General features: G+C 51.8%; 1 protein-coding gene across 13 annotated transcripts in view; it reads left to right on the top strand.

The window, feature by feature from the left end:
* The window catches only part of TJAP1 (tight junction associated protein 1), a 37,185-nt gene that overhangs the window by 14,114 nt on the left and 6,254 nt on the right, over positions 1–16,817 (top strand). For 3 of the 13 annotated variants that reach the window (XM_029243835.1, XM_029243834.1, XM_029243833.1), the window contains exons 3-5: positions 8,595–8,724; positions 15,462–15,570; positions 16,224–16,349. In XM_029243835.1, the coding sequence (XP_029099668.1) occupies positions 8,636–8,724; positions 15,462–15,570; positions 16,224–16,349 (324 nt within the window). In that variant the 5' untranslated portion in view covers positions 8,595–8,635. Of the gene's footprint in view, positions 1–4,462; positions 4,536–4,799; positions 4,921–8,594; positions 8,725–15,461; positions 15,571–16,223; positions 16,350–16,817 lie in introns of those variants that run through there. The other 10 variants (XM_029243839.1, XM_029243840.1, XM_029243837.1 and 7 more) reach the window with 8 other exon arrangements.

Below are 16,817 nucleotides of genomic sequence, written 5' to 3'. Positions count from 1 at the left end.
ATCCTGCCGGAAGTGGAGATTTGTGGGTGTCAGATGGTGGGGAGTCATAAGAAAACAAATTTCTGGTGGTGTTCACTAACCATTTAGGTACCTGCTGTCACCAGTTCCTGAATTCACTCTTGCAGCATGTCTGTCTCTTTCGATCGTTTCTTTTGGTAAGAAGGGCTTGTTAGTGTTCTTTGGGGGTGTGGATTTGGTGGGTAGGTGGGGTCAGAGGAGGGCGGGAGGCAGGTTGGGATTAGGGAGGAGAAACCCAGGTCAGTTTATGGTAAGAGGTCAAGCTGACTGGGGTAAAGCTCTGCGAACATTTTTCACATCATTCTGTCCGTGAGGCACCTGATTTTGGAGAGCTGCTTTACAACCTGGACCAGTGTGGTGATGGAAGGAAAGGATTGTAAAAGTTGCCCCTTTCTCTTCTGGTAGTTTTCTTCTCTTCCTTTATATTCTTCCCATCAAACCACATTAAAAAAAAAATCAGTTTCATTAGCAAAACTAAGCATGGCTTGAGAGATAGTGGACTTGGGGTTGGAGAAAAGAGAAGGGGTCTGGAGCTACAGAGTGCTGTGAGTATGGTCCTCACTTCCTTTGATGCCCTGTGGTTATGCCCAAGCCAGAGTTGGGAGCATGCTTCTTACTGGAGCCTGTTTCAGGGCCAGCATCTGCTCCATGATTGGACTGGCAAATCTGGTTTGATCTAGGACTCCGCACTAACCATCTCCTGCTCCCCACTCCTACCCCATCCCTGCCTGCAAAAGGCTTACTCCAGGCAGACCAATCCGAATCACTGTCACTAGACTAGCTTCAGTATCTTCAAGTATCTGAAGAACTAGTGTTATTTAGCTGTGACTTCCTTTCTAGAAGGTTGAGAAACTTCTCTTTCTGCGAACAATTTGTGGATGTCCCTAGGAAATTGCGATCAGCAAGGACAGTGTGGTGAGAGCACATAGAGATTAAGAGCACTGACTCTGGAGCCAGATTGCCTATTCAAATCTGCACTTTGCCATATGTAGCTCTGTGACCTTTAGAAATTGCACAGCTCACTATGCCTTAGCTTTCTTATCAATCAAATGGGGATGGTAAGATTACCTATCTCATAGGGTTGTGTGAGGGTCAAATAAGTCAGTATATTAATGTATTTAGAACAGTGCCTGACACACAATGTGTATGTGTTGTTATTATACTAGTCAGATCTCAGCACTAATTTCTGCTTCATGATTGAACTTGGTGTCTCTCTGTGGAGGACCTGTACTGGTTTGAGCTGCTATCCTGATGTTAAGGAGAAGAGGCACAGCTTTTGGATAGTATAGATTTTGTGTGTAGTGAGAATATCCTTGTTAAGCTATTTAAAGTGATGTTTAAATGCCAGTGACTTCCTGTTTGAAGCTGTGAGGCTGCAGAATTATCTAATTTGTAGTTGAGTGATAATAATAATAATAGTGCTTTTTGAGCACATTCTTTGTGCTTGGCACTATTGTAAGTGCCTTACCTGTATTAAGTAATTTAATACTGTTAGTATCCCCATCTTACAGATGAGTAAATAGAGGTGCAGAGTGGTTAAGTAATTTGCTCAATGTCACCTAGCTAGTAAGTGTTAGAGCTGGGATTTGAACCCAGGCAATCTGGCTTCAGCAGTTGAGCCTTTTTTTTTGCATTTGGTATGAAATTAACTTTTAAATATGCCTACTGGCAACGTGTATCTCGTTTGCTTGTAATGATAGTTAGATGTATACCCATATTGTAGTAAAATATTTTTTGTTTGTTTAAAAAATGTTTTAGGAGCTGAGCTCTTCATCTCAGCTCTCCTTCCTCTCAGAGATAATAACTGATGCAGGGATTGGTGAGGGAGCGCCCTGTGCCATGTTAGCCAAATCTGGACTCTCTCTTTGTGATTCAACTTGGTGACTGTGCTTTGGAAAACCTTGGGCTGGGTTGGGTGAGCAGACAGAGTTACATTGGGATCCATTCTTAGCATGCATTAAAGGTGTGGGTGTGGGTGTTAGTTAATGTAGATGTAAATATAAGGCTCAATCTGACTATGATTACTGACATGAGCAGTTGAAGTAGCCATAGTGTTAAACTCATAGACGGTCTGGATGCACCTTTCTTTTAAAAATAAAAAGTAGCAAACTACACAGGGGGAAAAATGTGGCGTTTTAGACAGCTCCCTCCCTCTAACATGAGAGGAAAGTGGAAAGTAAATGTGCTTCTGCTAAAGCTTATGTTGTTGAGGAAGGCCCTGTTGCCGAGCCCAGGTCTCTTTCCTTTTAACAGGCAGGAGACCTGTGTGCAGCCTTGGGGCAGAGGTGTACCCAAGGGTTGATTGACTGGCTTTCCTTTGCCCTGTATTTATGACTTACTCTTCCCCTCCTTCTGAGTCATGTCCTGTCTATTTAACACACCCTCGGGGTCCATCTTTTTCTTCAGTAAATGACTCTCCATTCTGCCATCAGGGTAGGCACGCGCCTGGTGTCGGGGGCTCAGGACCTAGGGTTTGCCCTGGGAATTCTGATGCAGCCCTGTGATGAACTTTTCAGTCTGTTGTGGCATGTGTGATTTTGAGAGTTAGCATCTGTGAGTCTGCTCCCCTTCTCCATCAATAGAGGAGCCACGTATCTCAGGATAATGTGCTTTATCTTGACTCGTGCTTCGGTCAGCATGCTGAAACGTGTTATCTCCATAGAGTACACCTTTGTGTTTTGGTAGAAGTCCTCAGACTTTCTAGATTCAGGTCACATTTTAGCAAATGATTGAACTTCAGGGTGAAGGCTGATAGATTTTGAGCCAATTCTCCCCCTTTAGCATTTTCTTTTTGTTGTTGTCTAAATCAGTTTCTTCTCATAACACCCCATATTCATGTATTATCTTTGAATCGAATCCCTTCACCTCCTTCTCACCACCATATTTTGAGTGCCGAGGACCTGTGGGTAAACTGGGCCTTCATTTCTTCACCTGGATTCAGCCTCTTAACAGCTCTCTAAATTTATCTCATTCTCTGTAGCTTCTGGGCCTTTGCACAAGCTGGTCGTGCTGTCTGGAATGCAGACATTCCAGACTCCCTTTACCTTCCTTATTGCTCTTGTGGTCTCAGTTTAAATGTCACTTCCTTTGGGATCCCACCGCCCTTTACTGTCCTTCTGTGCTTACTTCTATTTTGGCACTTAGGCTGCATTGTAATTGCCTGTTTACTTGTCTGACTCTCACAAGACTCTAAGTGCCTTGAGAACAGATACTGTCTTACTATTGTATTCTAGCATTTAGGATAGTGCAGGGCACATAAGAGGTGCTTTATAATGCTGTGGTGCATACAGATGAATGAAATGTGGGCAGTCTCTCCCTACTCTACCCTACTGCTCTAAAAATTATTTTCCTAGAAAAAAACCCAATGTCTCTGCGGCTTCCCTGGTGGCGCAGTGGTTGAGAGTCCGCCTGCCAATGCAGGGAACACAGGTTCGTGTCCCGGTCCGGGAAGATCCCACATGCCGCGGAGCGGCTGGGCCCGTGAGCCATGGCCGCTGAGCCTGCACGTCCGGAGCCTGTGCTCTGCAACGGGAGAGGCCACAACCGTGAGAGGCCCGCGTACTGCAAAAAAAAAAAAAAAAAAAAAACACAACAAAAAACCAATGTCTCTTCCCTTAGAAAGGCCATGGTTTCTCCCTTGTTTGGGATAAAGTCCACACTCTTTAACGTGGTATGCAAAAAGCACTCTGGCCCAAATTCAACCCTCTGGCCTGAGTTGCTGCCACTCTGCTTCATTTGTCCTGTATTTCCTTGCTTCTGAGTTTCCTACTGCTCCTGAACCTTTTCTAGACATCCGCTTACTTTTTTCTTCTTGCTTGTGCACTTCACTCTCCATAATGCTCACCTCTGTCTCTGAAGCTCTGCTCATCTCCTGAGACCCAGCTTCTCTGTCTCCTCCGATGAGAAGACTTCCCTGCTTTCCTTTCTTCCTCTTGGTCCCCACAGCACTTTGAACCTCTGTCCTGGCACTTACCATGTTGTGTGGTGAGTTCTCTGTTTACCTGTCTATCTCTTTCACTGAGCTGACCCTGTAGAGGAGGCACCCTCCCTGATCATGGGGTGGGGGTGGGGAGATAGGGGAGACTGGGAGGGTGGGGGTGAGGGGAGTTGGAAGTGGGGTGAGCAATGTGGTAGATGGAGTCTGATTTTGGAGCTGGGTTTTAATCCCGACTCTGCCCCTTACCAGCTGTGCGACTTTGGGCAAGTTGCTTAACCAGTAGGATCACTGGTCTTGTCCCCTATAAAGTGAAGGTGACATTATCTTTTTTGCAAGAGTATTGAGCATTAGAGATAATGAGTACACAGCCTGTAGCAAGGTGCCTGGCGTATGAAGGATACTCAGTAAATATTTGTTAAATGAATGAATCCCACTTTGGAAAACTCAGTGGATAAGAAAAGGCTTTGTTTTTATTCAAGGTAGACTAAACCTTTTGATTTTTGCCAGGTAGCCAGGAACATTTCTGAGATGGGAGTAAAATTGAGAGAGTCTCCTTTTTTGTGATGAAGCAACAAAAAAGGTGAGATTGGGTACAGCATCAGTGTGCAAAATAAGATTGTTGATCCTTCTCCCCATCTGTTACGTTGAAACAACTCCTTTGATGGACTGTGACATGCATGCGAGATTGGTGATGACCTTGGTGGGTACAGGTGGGGGTGGGTAGGTGGTGGATTTGTAAGATGGTACAGAAAAACCCGAATGAACTTTTTGGTCAATCCAATAGTTAAGGCTGGGGATGACTGGATGGCATGTTTGATGATCCATGTTCCCCGGTGTTTTGTAGACTGAAAAATGTTGGGTGAAGCTGATGGAACACATCTAGGCATTGAGGAAGCCAGACTTCTTGTCCCAGTTTTCTTACGGCTTCGATGATCTTCTTGTGCCACAGAACAGGCTTAACTCAGGTGCTCCCCAGAAATGGGGTTGGAAGCTGAGGGTTGCTGTCCATTCTTTGCCTTTTTGTTTTTGGTATCGTTGATGGGAGTAGTTCTTCGGGCACCAGTTCTGAACAAACACCAAAGGAATTTGTTTCCAGAAGTCTAGACCTCTTAATTGTATAATGCCGGGTGGTGCTCCAGTGTGAGTTTACAATCAGAGGAAGATTTGTCTGGGTTCTCAGGAGGGCAACCTTTTTGTCTGGTCCTTAAACCCCTGCCCCAGCCAGGTTCCTCTCCTCTTTGCCCTCAGAGCACTCATCACACTATGATGGTGGGGGAGCAGTTAACCTGTCTCTCCCCATCTCGGGGCAAGATCTTCTTTCTTTGAAGCTTCTTAGGGGCAAGGTCATTTATTGAAGGCTGAGCGTTTAGTTAGACTGTACATAGTAGGTGCTGAGCAACTCTGGTTCCTGTGTGACCCAACCCAGTCCTTCCTTAGACTAAAGCAGATAAGATCTATCTGGCAAAGCTTTTTGAACCCTCAGGAAGGAAGGTCCTGCATAAACAAACGGTGATAGTATTAACAATTGCATTACTAATTATTTTCCAGGGTTGAGTTAATGTGGTTAAATGATCTTCCAGGTGCTTGGCTTCAGCTGTCTCCCTTTTCAGCCTTATGTTCTAATCACACATCCCTAAGCCAGCAGGAAGGAGTTAAAAGAGGAATCGAAGTACACACAGGTGTATTTTCTTGCTTAATTAGCATCTTCTAAAAGGTCTTTGGTTGCTGACATCCTCTTTGTTATTCATTAAGCTCCTTTTAGTGCCCACTGTAACCTGCTTGCTTTTCTGTTGTATCACTGGTCCTGTCTTGGTGGGCTCCATGCTCACAACCAGGACTTACTACAGCCTTGTTAGTGCCTAGATGAACTAAAAGGATGAAACCAGCAGGCAGAAGTGGATTGAAGGAGTTTTCCCCGGGCTCTACCCCTCATCCCTCGGTGTGGGGTGCACACTGCAATGTGGCATATCTTCCTGATGGCATCTTGGCAGGAGTAATAAGCTGCATTGTATGTTAAGCAGATTTGAGAGGAGATTGGGTGAGCCAGCTGGACTGGATTGTGCTGTGTGCTTTTAGGCTTCAGAGGGACTGAGTCCATGAGTAGAAGAGTGAGAACTTTGTTTGGTCTATCTCGTAAGTGCCAACTGTCTACTAGGTGACATTTGGAATCTATAAAGGACATGGCCCCCTATTTGTGAAGAGCTTCTGTGCTCTCACAGTAAACTGTGGCAGGGATCTCCCTGAGGGTAGGGACTGCTTTTTGGGAAGTCAGCCTAGACCCGAGAGCCCTGTGCTTCCACTCAGCCAACCAGAGAGATAGAACTCTGTGCTTATCGCCTTGCGTACTGAGCAGTGGCCTCTTTGCACCTTCCCAGGAAAGCCAAGTGGGGAATTCAATCTCAGAAGTCTTTGAGGGTCTTTAATTAGGGCAGAATTGTAGTCGCTTTCCTGTGCTCCCTGGAGAAGACAGCTTTCCAGGCTTTGCACTGGAATTGGTTATGGAGGGTTCTGTCCCAGTGTGTCTGTGGCCTTGGGCAAGTCACTTGTCCTCTCTGTCGCTTCAAAATGGGAGAACTCCACTTGTTCCGTGGGCCTCACTAGGCTCTAAGGATCAAAGGAAATGTAATGGAAGGGACAGCACTTCCAGAATGGTAAAGCACAGTGCAGATGGAGGGATTTTGTCCGTTTGTTGAGGAGCTGTATGTTTTCATCATAAACATAATGTATGTCCTCGTTTAAAATACCAACCATACAGAAAAGTACACAAAATTAAAAGTAAAGTAAAAGACCTTTCCTTTCTTCCCCCGCTGCTCCTGTCTAAGCCTTTTCCCAAAGATAGGGAACTACTGTTAACCGTCTATCATGTATCTTTCTAATCATTTTTGTGTACTTCCAGACATTCCCCATCGTGTATCGCCTGTAAAATAAACAAAACTCGACAGTAATACATACTGTTCTTCAGCTTGCTCTGCCCTCCTAACAGTTAACCCCCGGGGGGTGAGGGTGGGAGTGAGTCCCTCCCTGTTGGAGCCTTTGAGGAGCCTGGTTGCAGCCTCCTGCCCAGCGTGGTGCGTTCCTGGGGGCTGGCTGCTTGGGAGGATGGACCAGCTTTCCTAGAGGCTCTTGCCACAGCGGGCACCCTGCTTATCTCTGAGGGATTGTCTTTTATTCTGGGATGAAATTTTCTGGCAGGAGTGCCCTTGAGGGGGAACCAGGATGGGTGCAAGTGTGATGCGGGCATCAACACTCTCGCCTCATGTGTTTCTCTCCTTCACTCCTCTTTCATCTTTGGCTGGGAAGGGAGTAGAATTACCTAATTTCTCAACCCCTGTTTTAGTGCAGAGAGAGTCTCCTCTAGTTCCTGAAACCTTGGATTAGCCAGGTCACTTGCTGCTCTACCTTTCAAAAGCAAACCAGACCCAGCTGGTGTTTATTTATTTATTTGTGTGTGTGTGTGTGGTGAGGATTCGGAAGGTAGCCTGCCCGTGGCCATGCTTCCTTGCCAGTCCAGCGAAGAGGTCAGAGCCCACAGGAAGAGTTGTCATCTTCTCTGCTAGATGGTTATCTCACCCTTCATGGCCTTTTGACCTCTGGGGCTGCCAGAGCGATGTGGGGAGCCCAGTGAGGAGGCAGTTGGGAAGCCTGTCGGAGGCTTCTCCTGCCTGTGTTTATTGTTGGCCTGGGCTTGGGAGAAGGCCAGGCCCATATGTGGGGCCAGGGTGGTCTCTGTTCTCCCCTTCCTTCCCCGAGTCATCTTGTCATCTGCAGGCCTTTCAGACAGAAGGGCTTTCCTGTCCTGCTGACCCAGGGGTCACATCTTGGGTGGGGGTCTCTGGGACTCCACTGCTGTGGCACATTTGCCTTGAGATCTCAAAGCCGGGGTGTGTCGCTTCCCCTAGGTGGTTCTGGAGGCTTTCAGGAAAGAGTGTTCCTTGGGCTAGCTGTGTGGGAACGCTAGCCTTTCTGGGCATTGCTCATTCTGAGGGGGTGAGGTAGTCCCTCTCAGGGTCTGGGGAGCCTGGCTGTAGCATAGTCCTTATCCTTGCTCTGTGGGTTCCTCTGGCGGCAGCTCACTGGGAAGCATCATTCCCTGGCCCTTTCAGAAACTGAAAGGTGGCAGTGTGTCACCCGTTCCTTTGACTGGCCCAGCTGGCTGGGGTGCACACTGCCCCATTGTACTGGGCTTTCCATGCAGCTCTTGTTGCAGCCTCCGGTCCCTGGGCCAGTTCTCTCCCAGCCCCTTTCCTTGGAGCCCGTGGGAGGTGGTGGGGTGAACTCTGCTGGCACAGGCCTGGGCTAGGTGGCAGCTGCAGCTGTAGCTGTGGGTGGCTTTGTTCTTACAAGCAGCTTTCAGGGCTCTGGTGCAGCCTGGCAGCAATGTTCCGGGAATAGGTGAGACAGGGGAGCTTCCCCCTGGTAGCAGTGCCCCGTTCCAAAACGGCAGTCCTCTCTTTCTGTTGACCATCCCTGGGGTCATGAGCTGGGCTCACTGCTATACTTTCACGAGGCATGCTTTCTAGAGTGGAGAAAGCCCCTGAGGGTCTGGTGGTAAGTCTGGGGGAGTGTCCCTGTCAGGAGAGTGCAGTGTGTACCCTCAGGCATCCTGCAGCTTGGCAATCCTTCTGCTCTCTCTTTGCAGCTCCGGAGTTGGGCTGCTCACAAACCAAGCTGTCTGTTTGTATGGAGTGCCTGGAGGGCGTCTGCCATGAGTCTGTCGCTAACCGTGCTAACCAGGAGAGCTGGCTGGTTGGGGAGAAGACACTAACCCTGTGAGTCTGACCTGGGCCAGCTGAGGGTGCCGCCAGCCATGCCTCTCTTCTCCCTTCTTCCCCCTGACCTGTGCCTTCTCCCCTTTGCTTACATCATGCCATCTCCTCTGCTCGCTTGTCCTTACTACTGGGTTCCCTCCATTTTCCCAGTCTCCTTGCTGTGGGTGGGGCTGTGCATGGGCACCTGCCCATCTGCTGCTGGACTTTGCCCCTCCTTCTCCCTTTAGTTAGTACCATGGCTATCAGTTCTCCCTTAAAACAGAATGGTTAGCATTTCTGTTTAATCTGCTTTTAGCACCGTGGAGTTTGAGAACATCCCTCAGTTACCATACTGTTGGTTTCACGCCTCAGAGACAGATGGAACGAGAGTAGGAAGGGAATTTTCTGCTAGACTGGATAGTTTCCTCCCTTTATCAACAGGGGAAGATGGTGGGGATTCCCTGGTGGTCCAGTGGTTAGGACTCGGCGCTTTCCCTGCCGTGGCCTGGGTTTAGTCCCTGGTCCGGGGACTATGATCCTACAAGGCCTGTGGCGGAGCCAAAAAAAAAAAGAGGGGAAGATGCTGTAGCCATTCTTCTCATCCCAGGGTACGAAGTGAATTTAGGATCAATTGCAGGTTCTTCTTGGGGGTGGGGAAGTTGAGAAACACCTTGGCCTGGCTGTGGGAAATTGCCTGGGCAGAAGAGTGAAACTACTTAAACTGAAAGCTGGAGCCCAGAACCAGAGATGTAGCTCCCATTGGTGACTGTGGCTCTGGGAGGTGGAGTGGGTGGAGTTAGTCCCCCCACCGCCTTCCACGTCTGGAGCTTCACGGGGACTTTAACCATAAAGAGCTGGGAAGGGCGGCTCAGCCAGAGGGGGAAGGACCTGGCTTTGGACTCCACAGTGGGCCTAGGAGAGGCCTTGGCCTCAGCTTGCCATGGAGAAGCCCCCGACAAGCTCCCACCTCCCTCCAGGCTTGGAAAGGAGAAGGGGGGGGGTCCAGAGGTAGCAGGAAGGCCGATTGCTCGGGGCTCCCTGGTGTTCTGCATGGGTAACTCTGTAGACAGACACTGTCTCCAGCCTCTGGAGGCAGTGCAGGGTGGGGTGGGCTGGATGGGGGAACTTGAGACCTGGAGGTCCTCTAAGTGGATTCTGTTTCCCTTGAGCCAGGAGGGAGATGGCAGGGAGCTGCCTGCGACCATGAGGTGTAAGTGTGTAAATGAGAGAGGGGGTAGGTGCTGCGCGGATGTGTAGGGACCCTGAGCAGGGAGGTAGCAAGCTGGAGGGGTTTGTGGCTTGGCTGTGACCAGAAGAGCAGAAGGGGCGTGGAGTGCAGGGCTGATTCAGGGCCACCCTCACTTTGCGCTTCCTTAGGAGAGGGCATGGGGACTGAGGTCAAGTGCTGGTTATGGTCCTGGGGATCTTCTGGCCCTCGCTTTGGGCGGGGGTTGGTTTGCTTGGACCATCATCATCAGTAGTCTTCAGCCCCTTTGTTCCTGTCAAGTGTTTGCCTGAATGAGAGGCCAGGTGGATAGACTTGAGGTATTTGCTCAGGTGGGGATCCAGGTGAGCTCTCACAGGTCTCCAGCACTAGTTCTGAGGCCTCAGGATGACTTTGGGGCACAATAATTCCCACCCATTCTGGCTTTTAAAAACCTGTCAGTCTGTTCTGCTTAGAGCGGGCAGGGGGCCAGGTCAGGGCCGCAGGCAGCATGCCCCAAGAGGGTGAGGTTGAACTTGCCCCGAGGGGTGACAGGCCTGCCTGGGGGAGGGGCAGCAGGGCTGGTCTGGGCACAGACTGGCATCTTCCAGCCTTGTCATCAGCCCAGAGCAGAGCCTGCCTGGGCCCCACCTGTGCTCTGCTGGCTGCTTGCCTGCCACGCGCCCAGCATCGCTGAGGGCTTTGCTTAGGTATCTCAGGAACAGCTGTGCCGGAAACTGGGGGCCTGGTGTGGGGAAGGCTGAACCCAGCCTGCTTTGGTCGGATCGGCTCACTGTGCGGCTGTTCACTGACAGTCGAGGTGGAGAGGAGCCATACTGACTGGGAGCGGTGGCGGGGGGGGGGGGTCCTTGTGGGCAATCTCAGGGGCCCCTGCTGGTTATAGCGCTGGCCCTTGTAGGGTGGTGGTTTGTGTTTCTTGGGCCTCAGCTGGAGGCAGAGCCTGGATTTCAGAGGCTTGAAAAGCAGCTAGATATGTATGGCAGGAGTATGTCCTGCCCTGAGAGGTGCAGCTTCCTCCAGGCCTGTAGTGTTCAGAGACTACATCAGGGCTCACAGCTGAGGACGATTTCTGCAGGGGAGGCGCTAGTCCCTGTGATCAGATGTTCCTGTTTAGCGGTTGATTAGGGGCTTCAGGAAGGGCCCATATTTGTTTTTATTATTTATTTATATCCTGCTGGGTTAAGGTACCATACAGCACAGCTGGAGTATTCAGAAAAGGGGCCGTTTTCCTTTCATTTTAAAAGCAGCAGTGATTGCTAACGTCCATTTGACTTTCTTTGGGTGAATTACAAAAGAAGAGTTTTAATGGTTTTTGTGGTGAGGTGTGTGCCTTCCCTGAATCAGAAGGTTGGGTTCATTGGCCCCTTGAGGTCCTTCACTTGCTTGATTCAGTGACGGCTGGGAGCAGAGAGACATTAGTAAGTTCAGAAATGGTCTGAGCCCAGAGGAACTGTTGGGACCCTAATTTCTTGAAGAGAGTGTGGGTGATGTGGGGAGCTGGGGAAGCAGGCGGTGTCTCTGGGCAGGCAGCTGAACTGGGCCGGTGGACAGGGTAGTGCAGAGCTTGGGAGCTAGAGGAGACCTCCAGTGGGGGAGGGCAGAGTTTGAAAAGCCAAAGAGCCAGACCTATTTTGGATTCAATCCTGTCTCCCTCTGCTGGGCCAGTGTTGAGGGGGTAGCCTCTGAGCCCTGAGCAGAGAGAAAGTTGGATGCTGGGACCTTCCTTCCTCTCCTGCACTGGTGACTTTGCCCTTGGGCAGACCCACAGAAAGGATGGCAGAGGGAAGTAACAGGGCATCCTTGGCTCTTGGAATTGAACCTTTTGCTGTTGCCTCTGTGGGTGTTTGCAGGGAATGGGAGAGAGGATAGTTTGGAGATAATCTGAATTCTGAAGAGGTTTCTCCTTATCCTACTTCGCCTCCAGCAGCGTCCCTGACCTCGATGGAGGCCCCAGGTCACATACCCACACTCTCTGTATCCACAAAGGGGAGTGGGTAGGAGTCCCATCTCCTGGTTTGAGAGAGATGCTTGGCAGATGTTTTGTCCTTTGATTAAAGGACACTGCTCAGCCAGCTCCTGGCACACATTGCTCCTTGTATCTGTCTCTGATACGTGCTCTGCTCAGCTGTTCAGTGGGTTCACAGTGCAGGTTCCCTGTGCGTGCCGAGTCCCATTTCTAATGAAAGTAGACTTTGTTCTCTGGAGGTAGCTAATCGTGCCCGTGGGCTGTAATCAGAGAGAAGGTATTTCATGCAGGGCAGGCGGTAACAGGCGGCCTGAGCTGACTGGCAGATTGCAACATGACAATTACGAAGCTATCAACACCCCCCCCCCACGCCTCCGCCCCAGCAGATAGGGGGTTGAGTCTGTCCTCTGAACTGATTCTGAGTAACTGGAGAATGAATACTATGCAGGAGAGGAAGGAGAAGGAGGAGTTAGGTGGGGTGGGGGCAGTGAGGAGAGCTGCTTTCCTTTCTCACCTCACCTCCACGAGATGGGAGGGTTTACTGCTGCTCTGGGTGTCTTCCTCAGCCGTGCCTGCAGGTCCAGCCCGAGGAGCTGCAGACCAGACTGGGTCAGCCAGGGGTTTTAACTTAGGCTTCAGCCTTTCTCCCAGAGCACAGCTGTTCTTGTAGTACAAACCCAGCATGTGATCTGGTACCCCACATCCTGAGTCATCTGCGTCCAATTCCTTGAAGCTCAGGTAGTTTGTGGTGAGGGATGGGAGTGGGATTCTTCCCTGTCAATTTCTAGAACTTCTAGAAGACTCTTTTCTCGGAGGTGCCCTGGAGCCAGCTCAGCATCCAGAGGCCAAGAGGACCCAAAAGGCCTTGTTTGCTCCTTGTGGCCCATGGCACATTCTGAGTTGTCCAGCTTTCCCTGGGGGCCTCTTCTTCTTGACATGGGATTGGGAGTCCTCCTTGGGCTGCAGCACTCCAAAGCAACCTGGGAATCTTGAGGTGAAGGAGATCTGGCCAGTGGAGGCTGCATCTAGTAGCTGGGTCTTCCTGGAGGGACCACTCTGCTGCCTTCCAGCTCATCTTTCCTCTTCTCCCAGCTTGTGGACCTGCTGTTCAGCTGCTTCTTACTTTGTTCTGCAGTGTACCTGGCATTGCTCTCACTCCTGGGTCTGACCTTCCCTGCGGTGCTTCCAGTCAGGGACAGCAGCCTGCCAGGCGCATCGAGTCCCTGTTCAGTGCTGGAATTGTGGTCCCCTATGGGCTGGATCTGGGGCGCTTAGCAGATCTCAGGAGTTGGAGCCAGGGCCCCAACAAGCACTGGAATTTATGGACATGGGGCAGGGGGCGGCACGGACTTTTCCTCATGGGCTTGTGTTGGGGTCACTGCAGGCTCCCTGGTCGACTGTCTCGCTAGTGGGCATTGTCTTCTGCTTCCCCAGTTGGGAGTCGTTTCCCTCCCTGTGACTCTGACACATACGAAAAGAGTTTTCTCTGGCTGGCAGAGAGAACCTCCCATCACCACTACCATTCATCCCATAGTCTGAGCCTGCACTTATGATCCATCTCACTGCCAGCCACATGCACACTGTCTGTCCCCTCAGCAAGCCAGATTACCTTGCCATGAAAGCCCTGGGAATATGTGCTGTGGGGCCATGAGGTCAAGATGAGGCAGGATGAGCTTGTAGGACATGTGATGGCTAGAGCTGGGCCAGCAGGGTATGGAGTGAGACCGCTCTCTCTCCTCACAGGTAGAATGACCAGTTACCTGGGCCTGTCAGTGTCCTCCCTGCCCACCCACCGCCCACACAGGTGTCCCAGTACCTAGAGGACAGTGTGGGCACTGGCAGGAATAGGGAAGAGAAGAGGCTGAGAATAGAGGGGGTATATATAAAGGGGCCTGCACAGAGAAAGGGCTACTGAGCTGAGTGGGGAGCAGGTGGGGAAGGGAGGAGGGACCTGGCTTCTCCACAGAGAAGGGGAGAAGGCAGAAGCCAGCTCTGGATTTCCCGGGAGCTCTTGGCTACCTGTATCTCTTACTCCTGCAGCTCTGGCTCTTTCCTCTTTTGTAACTCATATACACCCCCACGCTGAGACCCCCTGACGATCAGAACCCAGGTGCCCAGGCTGGCTTGGGACTTTTTGGGCCTTTCCCCTGGGCCGGAGGAGCTCCCACCCAGGGTCCCACCGGAAGGGTAGCCCTGGGGAACCTGTAGGGGTGACTACACCTCAGCAGTGTGCTGTCCCTTCGGGCCTGCCCGGATTCCTGCGCGTGGAGTCAGCCCGACACGGCCTGCTGCAAGTGCCCTGTGGGGACCCGCTCTGCCTCACTATCAAAGGGCTGGGGTGGCGGCTCGTGCCTGCTGCCAAGCCCCAGAACCCCACACCAGAGGCCAGGCTGCCCAGAGGAGGGAGGCCACTCCTGCTTCCCGCCCTCCCCGCCCCCTCACCGTGCTTCCTGCCTCAGGCCCTGTTGGAATGTGACAGGAGTCGTGGCCAGGGCATGTCCCAGCAGCAGGAACACACGCTTTAGCCCGCAAGGCTTCCCTCAGCCCCAGCCCTGGTGAGGTGGATGGCGGCCACGAGATTGTTTATGCCCAGAAGGCCACCTGAGGTTACTGCCTCCATTGGCCCCTGTGGTGGCTGCTGCCCCCATGCTGCAGCCCAGCTCATTACAGGTGGGGGAGAGGTCAGAACCCCAAGAACCTGGAGGGGACCTCAGAGGTCACTCAGTCCAGCCACCTCTCTGCAGATGACAGATTTATCCAGTGAGGAAAGGACTTACCCAGGGCCACACTGTGTGTCAGACGCAGCACTGAGCCCAGAAGCCGGGCGTCTCAGCCCCCCAGACTGGGGCTTTCTACACAGAGTTTTGCAGCCTAGGCACCATCGACATTTTGTGCTGATAATTCTTTGTCTTGGGAGGCTGTATTGTGCCTTATAGGATGTTTAGGAGCACCCCTGGCCTCTACCCACTAGATGCCAGTACCACCCACCCCTGGTGTGACAACCAAAAATGTCTTCAGACGTTTGCCAGCTATCAGGGGTCGGGGGAGGAGGGGGCGGGGGAGACCAAAATCACCCTGGTTGAGAGCCATCATTGCTCTAAAATGCTCCTTTTTCTGCTTTTCTCCTGGACCTGCCCCTCCTCATCACACAGTCTGTTCGCCACCATTGTCCACAGAACTAGGTGTTTGGGCTCCTTCTGGAAACATTGCCAGGAGCTTTTCCCCCAGCGTCTCCTTGAGCCTCTATTAGGCTTTTTCCTGGTGTTGTCTTCAGCCCTTGTCCCCCAAGTCTCTCAGCTGTTTCTAGACTCTGAGGGGCCCGGGGGATGAACAGGACAGATGTGAGGTAGGATAGGGACAAGACAGGACCAGACCTGTCCCGGGATCAGGCATGTGATAAGCCGAGACCATGAACACGCACACAGACACACATGTGTCTCCTCTGGGCCTGGACAGAGCTTTCATGGGGAGCCCAGTGCTTCCACTCTTGTCCAGCTCTCCCTGGCGGGTACTGACAGACAGGCGGCTGACACCTGGTTTCCACTTTCTTCCCTTCTCTGGTTTCAGGAGCTATTGGCTAGAGGAAGTGGCGGGGCTGTGGGATGCGGAGAGCCGAGGGCTGACTCCCGGACAGCGGAACAGAGAGAGCTGCCGACAGACGGACGGTATGTTCCTGGTGAGGCCTGCACCCCCCACTGGGTTCCCTCCTGGGGAGGCTGGCAGGTGAGGCGGCAGCAGGCAGCCCCTCTTGGTGGGGGCTGGTGAAAAGAGTGGTGGAGGCCAGAGAGGCTTGACCTTGAAGGCCCTTAAGCTTGGTGACCCCCTGGAGGAGCTCAGGTTGGGAACGCATCTCAAACCCTTACTTTCTGGTTACGATTTTTTTTAAAGCTAACATTTATCGAACATTTCCTGAGTGCCAGCTACTGTTGTTAGTGCTTTACATAATCGTTAAAACAACCCTATGAAATTGGTGACATTCTCAACCCAGTTTAGAGTTGAGGAAACTGGTGCTTGGAGAGCAGCTTTTTCTCTGAGGCTGCTTTCCGAGCCCACAGGGGCAAGGGGTGGGCTGCTCCTCGGGCCCAATCCATACTCCCTGCACCCAGTCCCTGGACCCTGGCTTCCTCTAATCTGTTCCCCCTGGACCCGGGCCCCCATCCAGCACACCCCTGACCCACGGGCACTGACACACCAGAGTTCAGCCCTTCGAATGACCCCAGCAGCAGCCCAGGCCTGTCTGCCTGCCTGGTGGCTCCTACATGTCCTCTTTTTTTCTCAGTTCAGAGGCCTCTTGCCACATCGCTGAGCCTCCTTCCTTGTTCCCCTTAGCAGGTTGAGGAGCTCTCACCTCCCAGAATGACCAGTGCAGCCCCTGCTAAGAAACCCTACCGGAAGGCACCACCTGAGCATCGGGAGCTGCGGCTGGAAGTTCCTGGCTCCCAGCTCGAGCAGGAGGTCAGCAAGAGTGGTGCCCCTGCCCTGGCTGGCAGATGCAGGCCCCTGAGGCGGGGTTCTGGCTGTCCTGAGGGCACATCTGGTCCCACCAGTTGGGGTGAGGGTGTGGCATTCCTGGTACACACTTGGGCTCTCAGTTGCAGCAGTGCTGGTGGCAGCCATGTAGACTCATAGGGGACAGCTGTGACACACGTCCATGTGTTCAGGACATGTAGCTCAGCAGAAGTGATCCCATGCAGTATTGTTTTTCGTGCAAGAGGCAGCCCACCCGATAGAGGGGTGCTAACCTGCCCGGAGGCCAGGACTCTGGTCCTCCACTGGTGGAGCAGAGCCATTCAACTTGCGGCCCCTCTGGGGGCCATTAGGAAGCAGTGCTCCAGCGACTTCCCCAAGACTAGCTGTTCTTTGCTGTCCCTGAAAGTCAGGCCCTCCTCCAGCTTTCCTTTTTCTGGCTGACACTTATCAAAT

The sequence above is a fragment of the Monodon monoceros genome, unplaced genomic scaffold (genome assembly GCF_005190385.1).
Source record: "Monodon monoceros isolate NGI ecotype Baffin Bay Population unplaced genomic scaffold, NGI_Narwhal_1 Super_Scaffold_3, whole genome shotgun sequence".
Taxonomy (NCBI): Eukaryota; Metazoa; Chordata; class Mammalia; order Artiodactyla; family Monodontidae; genus Monodon; species Monodon monoceros.
The sequence above is the reverse complement of the archived record's forward strand: the minus strand, read 5'-3'. Positions and strand labels throughout refer to the sequence as shown.